The following is a 9,199-nucleotide window of genomic DNA, read 5'->3' as shown; positions in this document are numbered from 1 at the left end:
TGCCCCCTTCATTGTTTGGTTTCGGAAACTAGGATGCAGTATCCAGGGCACACCCCGGAGGCAATGGATGTGCCTCTGCTTTACCGCTCGTAAGTTCTCTGTCATTCTTCGTCTATTCGAAACACGACCGTCTTCCAAAGATAATTTGATATAGAAGTGTCAGGCCTCTTCTCCATAGCCATTGACACTAACCACATTTCAGTACCACACTGTAGTGTGAATGCAACAATACAACTTTAGGGCTTTTGCTCGAAACGTCGATTTTACTGCTCCTCGGATGCTGCCTGAACTGCTGTGCTCTTCCAGCACCACTAATCCAGAATACACCTTTATAGCTTGATCTTTGTTCTGGATGCGAAGTCATTCTTCCTCATCTGTTTTATCGATTCTAGATCGCAACACTTTCCAAGAATAGAAGGTCAGGGTATTATTTCAAAGCAGTGGAGCTGTCTACTTCGGTAGCCTCAATGTTCAAAACTTGAACTTCTGTACTAATTAGCTGGAAGTATTGGCTTGACTCTACAAACATTTCCCTAACCCTTTGCTTGAATATTGTTTATGTTTGATTTTGCTTGCACTGCCAGTTTTCAAGTTACCGGCCCTAACATTCTGCGAATCACCTAGATTCCCAAGTCACTTTTGCGTACTCTATCCAATCGCCCACTCTTCGGTTCTTTCCAAGAGGACTGTTAGCTTAAATCAAAAGGACAGCCAGGCACATCCTTGATAGTATTGAATTTGAGCCATAATGTGGCTCCAACCACTACTTAAACACAACATACAATTCCATCGTGGCACTGATTAATAATGCCATAGCACTGTGCAGTCCACCATGTGTGGATTTATCTGGGCTCTCAAATGCTTTTTCGGAATCAATCAAGTTCCTGTTAAATTTAACTTTTATTTTTGAAATTTCCTCTCGGTGTATAAAAACTTTGATTGCTGCATGAGTTACATAGAACATAACAGCACGGTACAGGCCCTTCGGCCTTCGATGTTGCACCGACCTGTGGACGGAATCTGAAGCCCATCTAACCTACACTATTCCATTCTCGTCCATATGCCTATCCAATGACCATTTAAATGCCCTTAATTTTGGCGAGTCCACTACTCTTCCTCATCATTTAAAATCTTTGCTTCGTGCGTTTTTGTTCGCAAATGTACATTTATACAGCAAAGTAATCTTAAGCACTTTCCCTAAGATATCAGGTATTGCAGCTTGTGTTTTGTTTTCTCCCTTTGTTGGCCTGAGGCCTTTAGTTTGTTTCATAAGGGTCTCATTTATTAGTACAGGTGGACACATTTTCCTTTTAACTATGACAGCCCCCATATTCACACAATCACTGGTGTGATTTAGTCATCTCATTGTGCTTTTCATTAGTTTGAGATTTCTTTGCCTCATTCAAGTTTCAGTTTATCGACGCTTTTAATTTTAGCTGCAGTTACAACTTTGCTGCTGTGATTCGCCCAAGGTAGCGAGGGCGTTCCGCTTTAATTGAGACGATATCAGCATAAAAGACAAAAACACAAAGGGGGGTGGTAAAATAAAATTAGTCCTTCGTAGAACATACAGATAATGTTACTTTGCCTGCACATTCAGTACTGTCGCATATTCTGCAATGGTCTCTGAAGGTGGTGAAGTTACGCATCATTTGGGAGAAGATAAGGCATTGCATCTGATAACTATGGGGTTGGAATGCGATGAGAGTTTAAGTGAGACGTATCAAAGAAGTTTCACGTGATTGATGGATGTACTAAGTGGCAAGTTAACCCTGCGGGTGGGCGACGATCATTTAGGTAACTTGCGAGGAATCAACTGGGTGTGGGCTACACACGGACCTCGCAACTGGTCTGAGGTGAGATCTCAGACGCCGTCAAATCTATTTGAGGATATCCCACCTGAATTCACAATCGATGTTCAGCAAAGCGACACCGGACAAGCAACTCCATAGTTAACCAGAAGAATTGAATTAGGTGTCTATCCAAATGTGTTCATGATTAGACACAGGTTTAACTATGGAATTAAAGGCTACCATCTTCACCCACGTTATTTTGTAAACAGTTTTTTTTTTATTCCTATGTAAAATAATCCTTTCAAAGCACGACCTTCCGGTTTTTTTTAAATGCTTTTGTTGGAGGGTTGAGGGAGTGTGGGGCTTGATGAAGAAATAACTTTCTTGATGCCACTCAATATTTTACATGTCCAAACTGGGTCAGTTTATTGCAATCTTCCGGATTGAACTGTAGCAAACTCTTTTTGAGGCAAGTTGCACCGGGAAACTGCGAGCAGACCTCAGTTTGTTTAAATAATCACACAAATAAGTTCTTGGAATGTATCACTATTTCAAAATTCTGCCGCGATCCAGTGACCATGACAGAGCCCAGACATTTCCTCGCCCGCCAGGTTTCCAAAGCAAAGGCTCCATCTCTCCGTTTACCTGTAAGTAGGGCAGCTCCCGGTTCAGTCACAGGGAGAGCGGACCGGACCAAACACAAAACGAAAAGCTCCAATTCCTGGCCTTTCCTGATCACTTTTCAGTATCTCCACCAACACACACACACACACAAACGCAATGTTGCTTGCCTGTAGACGCAGGCCATGTTTAGTGCGGGAAGGCAACAGAACATAAAGGCGGCAGTTGTGAGAGAAAGGTTACAGCAAAAAATATATAGATAACACAAAGAGAAATAAAAACAAAGACCCGACGCCCTTCTTTATTGTTAATCCCGAACACACGGGCGGTCCGTTCTGTTTAACAATGCATAAATAATAAATTGCCTGGTATTCGTTATTTCATCAGGTTCTTTCTTGCGGCCTGTCATCACATTGACACCAGAATAAGCACATATCTGGTGTAATTTAGGGTAATCGGTAATGATCTATCTTTTTGAGTTTTAAAGTCAGCTCCCTTTCAGCTCAGTACAGTACAAGATTTGTCTATTGGCCCTGCTTATATGACTAAATTATGCGTGTATAATGCGTGTTGGCTGGTGCGAGTGTTGACACTTGTTTTATTGGGGGCTAGAAAACAATCTGAGAGATTGTACAAAAAAAGGGACACCGGACGGTTTAAGAAGCCGGGGGGGGGGGGGGAATAGCAGTGTTGGACAGCTGTAAAATCATGTAGACAGGTTGTCGTACACCAGTGGGTGCTCCACTGAATAGATCCGAATGCAAAACATTTAACACAACACAACACAGAGTGGCCCAACCGTGCGAAGCCACATGTTCCAAACTAGGAGGGGCTTGCCGCTAAAGTGACCTGTCAGTCAAAACATCAACTTCAAATGATATCTACGGATCTGCCAGGACCTATGGGCAGACACATCAGTTGGAGTTGAATTGGCGATCAGATCGCTTACAGAGAGACTCTGCAGGCAAGGACAAAAAGAGACGGGATTTGGAGACGACCGGGAGCGACTTCTTTTTTTCCCACCCCTCGATCTTTTTTTTGTTTTGTTTTGTTGTTGCCGTTTTCCGTGTTTTGAGCTCCGTGAAGATCTCTTCTGAGGAGATGGCCTTCCCTCAGCTCGGGTATCCTCAGTATTTAAGTGCGAGCCAGGCTGTGTACGCTGCCGATCGGCAGGGAGTGCTAGCTTCTTCCCGAGGAGGAGCCGAGCTTGGAGCTAACCCCGCCGCTGCCGCCGCTGTAACCTCGGTGCTGGGAATGTACGCGAACCCTTACACAGCCCAGAACTACAGCGCTTTCCTCCCCTACACCACCGACCTCACCATGTTCTCCCAAATGGTAAGTGCGATCAATCTTCTGCCACACTTTGTGCGGGGCATTCTTACCCAAACACTTAAATATTACTCTTTTCTAAAGAAACCCAGTTCTGCGGCTACAGTAAAGTTTCCACACAAAAAAAAACTGTCTCGTGCGCATCCCCACAAATATGTAAAAGACCTGAGGTGAGAAACAGATCTTTCCCCCCCCCCCCCCCCCTAATTTTCACCAAAGCAATCTACAGTTACAGCACCGAGCTTATAAAGCAGCGAGACATTATCTGGACGCTCGTGTACTGCTAAACGTAATATCAGAAAACGGCGATCATTATGCCTTTCTTATTTTGGGTTGAAGTTAGTGCCATAAATACGATGTAAATGTTCAAGAATCACTGTTCCGGATTGCACGACGAAAGGAATATTGGGCCCGTGGGTAGAGAGAATTAGACACCAGCTTTGAAAAGTTTGACATTCTCTATCGTCCGGCCATATTCCCAGTTCTTCTTGTTAACAGCGCGCAGGGACACGTTATAAACTCTTATCGTAGTATTTTCTGATTAAATGTGGCCACCTCGCCATGTCCGAAGATCATGGCAGTTGTCTGTTGTCTTAGTATAATTATGGACGAGCTAGGCCAAAGTTGTCTTGAGTTTCGCTCCAGACTGCAGTTAATATATGCAATTCCGCAACTGAACGTAGAGCTTTGTTTTAACCTGTCATATCCACACTCGGTACAGGGAATGAAGGCACCTCACTTTATTTTATGCGTCATACAATGCGACTAAAAAATATCACTTATTTTGCTTATTCCAATTGCGGATAGCACAGTTTAAAAAATGCAAAAGTTTTGCAATTAACCGTCTCTATATTGATTGTATAACCTTGAGAATGAATGAAAGATCACTGCAAATTCGGCTCAAATATGATTTTAGAATAACTCGTTTTTCGCTTTAAGACTGCGGTACTCTTCCTGTCTCATTTCGCCCTTTCTTAAACAAATCAATAATCAGGCAAATTTGGTAATCTGGGTAATGGACTCTGGGCCCTGGGAATAAGGGTTTTGCATAGATTTGCAGGGGTGGAAATCCGATCATCTCATGTGGAGACTGAAGAAGTGCAAGGAGATTTTTTTTTGAGATCAGCCCAGACAATTATCTACAAAATATTGAACGGTGACCACTGATCCTCCAGTTTGTGAAGATTTCCTGTTGGCTTGATAATAATCCTGACGCCCTGTTCATTCTCCTCTTGGAACAGATAACAGGCGCTGCCGTTGAATATAAATTCGTGTAGGTTTCCCAGAACAGTTAAGATTGTTCACGATTCTTTGATTAAGCGTCCTTGGAGTTATCGTACAACGCCAAAAGCACATAATATAGAAATGTAAATGGTCAACCCAGAATCCTATCTAATATATGAGAAAGTTGGCCTCTGCAAAACTAGAAGAGCATGATGTTTGTAAGCAGAAAGTGAAGAATTAATATAAAACCTTCCAAGTTTACATTAGTGGAAACTTGCAAAACAAACTGAGCAGAATTTGCATTTCTGAATATCAGAACAGTTAAGGATCCATAAATAGACCGCTTTCTTTTGTATTGTTTACATTGCGGCTATCTCAGTATGATCTGAATTATATAATGTTTTCAACTTTTTAAATTTAACATGGAATTTTTTTTTCAAGGAGCTGAAGTAGACTCAGGAACACCGATGTACCTACAGTCCAGACATTTAAAAAAATATTCCTTTTCCTCCCTCTAAAATGTCCATGCAATGTTTGATTTGTAACGCTGAAACGCAATCATGAGAAAAAGATCTCCGCCATTGAAATCAGTCATTCAATCTTGAAAAAGATATTCTGCCTACTGTTTTAAAACATGTTTTGGAAAAGTGAGTCCCCTGAAAATTAAGTGATTGAAATCATTGGCTCAGTATTTTAACAGTCTTTCGCAAAGATTTGTATAACCAATTACAAAACAGAAAACACGAGGCTTAGATTGTATCCCTGCAATTTAAATCTCAGTTAAAATATGTATGACATTGCAGCCCACTGATAACATAATTTAAAGTTGTAGTGTCGGTCTTAAATGTAGAATATAGGTTTTCGAATAAGTAATTCTAAGTTTTCTATTTATAATTCGGTATTTTAGTCACTAACAGCTATGTTGCATGCATTTCGCTGCGAATGGTGCTTGGCAGCTGTTTTGGACTACATGTTTGAGTTACTAAAGTTTGGTCTAATTATACAATTGTGACGACAAGATTTCTCTTTTGCTTGTCTTGCGGAAAGTTTAATCTACTTCCGTAATTTAAAAAAAAAAGTTTGAAAACTTAATACTAATTCATGCCAACACCAAACTTTGAATTGCTTATTGTGTGCCCTGTTTTCGTGACGAATTCTGACCTCAAATGGCCGACTGCAGATAATGTATGAGACAAACCTGACCTTGTTTTAACGCACTCTCCCTTCTGCATCCCCCGTCCCTTTGTCTGACTTCATTTCAGGGATCACAGTATGAATTAAAGGATAATCCTGGGGTTCATCCGGCGGCATTTGCAGCACATGCGGCTCCTGCTTATTATCCCTATGGACAGTTTCAGTATGGAGATCCTGCTAGACCCAAAAACGCCACCCGGGAGAGCACAAGTACTCTCAAAGCCTGGCTGCAAGAGCACAGGAAGAACCCGTACCCGACCAAAGGGGAGAAGATCATGCTGGCCATCATCACCAAGATGACCCTGACCCAGGTATCCACCTGGTTCGCCAACGCCAGGAGGAGACTCAAGAAAGAGAACAAAATGACCTGGGGTGCTCGGAGTAAAAGTGATGACGGTACTCTCTACGGCAGCGACACTGAAGGGGAGAGCGAGAAAAAGGAGGAGGATGAGGAGATTGACCTCGAAAGCATCGACATCGATAAAATTGACGAAAACGACGAGGAGCAGAGCAATGAGGAAGAGGAGGAAAAGCTGAACCTCAGCAATGAGGAGGAGAAAGCAGACGTGGAGAGGGAACATGATCGGACATTGCAGGGGTCTGAAAGTGACAGTAAAGCAAAGGAGGCGGATAGAGTAGATGGAAGTGTCGTTGAAAACAATGGCACCAGGGGCGTATCTCTAGCACAAGGAAATTTGCTAATCCCAAATCATAGCAAACCCAAAATCTGGTCTTTGGCAGAGACTGCAACCAGCCCGGACAGCGCCCAGAAATGCTCTCCGACCAGTCACACACCGTCAACCATCCAGCACCCAGCTTTTCTCTCAAACCACGGACTCTATACTTGTCAGATCAGCAAGTTTCATAACTGGACAAACGGCGCTTTCCTGGGCCAGAACTCTTTGCTAAATGTCAGGTCGTTTCTGGGTGTAAATCATCATCACCACCACCACCATCATCACCCTCCACAACATCCTCAGCAGCAACAGCCTTCTGTGCTAACAGCAGCCATGGGAGCAGTCAGCAATGAAAAATCAACAGACATCCCCAGCCCAAAACACACAGGTATTTTACACACACAACCCTCCAGTGAGCTTTACATTTTTAATGTTATATATTCAGCTCTCAGCCGATGCCAGATTTGACGGCTTCCAGCGATGTAACTGAGCTTCAAAGGACAAATGCAACCGTTCCCCCACCCCTTCTCTCTCTAAACTTGCATTTTAACTTCTAAACTCAAATCATGTCTTTACCCGGAGACTGACCCGGCATGTTTATTTTATTTTCCAGAAAGGGAATGTATTCCAAGCGAATCTCCATCACAATCGCTAAAAATATCGTTTCAGCCCGTAAATGAAAGGTGAGGGTTTTTTTTTTATGGTCAACGCATCAATTTTGTTTTGAAAAGGCAGGCAGGTCACAATAATACACAGTATTCTGCACATTGTTGACGCGGTTTATTTATTTTAAAGGAAGAATTCTTAGGGAATTATCCGTCAGTGTTTATACATTTGGTGATAACAGACGTATTTATTGAGTCTGGAACTTTTGTTTTGGTCTTTTTGAGATGCATACTGTATTTACACAATATCTTATAGGACTGGCCACTCAAATATTTGTGCTTCTTTTCAGCTCCCGGCCCCAGAAGGAAGGGACACCAGTTCTGACAACCGTCTCTTCCGTCTGAAGAAGTTTTACCGTGAAAGGGAAACAAACATTAAAAAGAAAATTGAAAAAAAAAGCTAATTTTGCTTCACTTTTCTTGCCGCAGTGTCAAGCAACACAAAATCCCTTTCAAAAAAAAACTTGACAAATATGTAACGATTTGTTTCACATTGTAACATATCAGCACGTGCTATTCTAATTGATTTTGGTTTTTTTTTCCCCGACGCGATCATTATTGGTTTGGTAATTATTTTCCCACGTTCCGTGTTTTTTTTGTATATAGAGTGATTATAATTGTAAATAAGCGCGTGAGCAGAACTTGTCAGAATCATATATTTTTGTCTAATAAACTAAAAGAAATTAGAGCAACCTCCCATCTCCACGTAACCTTACGTGACCTTGTATTGATTTTCAAAGCGTCACATTTTGCAGGGTTTTGAAAGGATTGCCAGTGTATTCGGGATGGGACGCTGAAGAAAACGGCCTGAACGTATTTTTGTATTCACAGTTTTATTGCTGCTGTCCGGACTACTTTATCTCCAATGTAACATTGAATCCAAAGGTGAAGGTGCGGGAAACAGACAACAAAAAAAAAACTGTTCCAAACTAGGTTGCGATCTCAGCAAAGTAAATGTCCCAGTGTTTATTCTCCTGGTCCCCTATGAAACCAATCAGTGACCTTTAAGGTGCTACTAACTCGACAGATGGCTGCTCCTGGTGGAAAAGGGGGAGCTCAATGAAGCAAACAGCTGCTAAAGCAATTAAAAAATAATATGGGAAGTCTGTGTCCAAACAGGGAGGTGGGGGAGAAAGAAAAAAGAGACAAGCTCATCACGGATCGGAAATAATAGCAACTGTGAAATAAAATAGTAACAAAGAGTCAGAGCAGCGAGTATCGATTGCTTGGCTGATTTCACCTCATTGGAATAACGCTTTCTACTGCTGTCTGACAAGCACAAAAAAACCCTTCCTTTCGAGCGATACAGTTACATTATCAATGGTATTCAGACACATACGCCATTTGTATGAGGTTATGCAGAAAGAAATGCTATATTTGATTCTGATGAATTTATATACAATGCATTTTTAAATGATGATATTTAACGAAAATGTTTTTGTCGGGATGTGACAGATTATTTAATTTTAAAAAAAGGCGTGTGTTGACACCAGAAATAATAACTTGGTCATTTTACAAGATTCTAAATGTATCTAAATGTATTTAAATGATTTGTTCGGAGCTTAAAAATGATTTATGTTGCATATGTCAGTTATTAAAGAGGTGAAACGTTAAAGTCGGTTCCAAAGTACGTTTAAAATAGTAACTTCAAAAATTTGGCATTTAGTCCTCAGATCCTATTTCTTCAGTTATTTAG

At 41.5% G+C, this 9,199-nt stretch overlaps 1 protein-coding gene across 1 annotated transcript; it reads left to right on the top strand.

Moving 5' to 3' along the window:
- The first annotated feature begins 3,307 nt into the window (after positions 1-3,307).
- LOC122549730 (iroquois-class homeodomain protein irx-1-like) lies at positions 3,308-8,189 on the top strand. The gene is made up of 4 exons (XM_043689641.1): positions 3,308-3,749; positions 6,230-7,226; positions 7,452-7,521; positions 7,794-8,189. Exons 1-4 carry the CDS (start codon positions 3,516-3,518, stop codon positions 7,846-7,848), a joined length of 1,356 nt encoding a protein of 451 aa, XP_043545576.1. The 5' UTR covers positions 3,308-3,515; the 3' UTR covers positions 7,849-8,189.
- Positions 8,190-9,199: the final 1,010 nt, after the last annotated feature.

This window comes from Chiloscyllium plagiosum, chromosome 5 (genome assembly GCF_004010195.1).
Source record: "Chiloscyllium plagiosum isolate BGI_BamShark_2017 chromosome 5, ASM401019v2, whole genome shotgun sequence".
NCBI classification, from domain to species: Eukaryota; Metazoa; Chordata; class Chondrichthyes; order Orectolobiformes; family Hemiscylliidae; genus Chiloscyllium; species Chiloscyllium plagiosum.
This window is presented reverse-complemented; position numbering and strand designations above follow the sequence as displayed.

Coding starts and splice junctions, on each gene's coding strand:
- LOC122549730 (XM_043689641.1), top strand. CDS start 3,516: ATGGCCTTCCCTCAGCTCGGGTATCCTCAGTATTTAAGTGCGAGCCAG. Junction 7,227..7,451: donor CCCCAGCCCAAAACACACAG/GTATTTTACACA, acceptor TTTATTTTCCAG/AAAGGGAATGTATTCCAAGC. Junction 7,522..7,793: donor TTTCAGCCCGTAAATGAAAG/GTGAGGGTTTTT, acceptor GCTTCTTTTCAG/CTCCCGGCCCCAGAAGGAAG.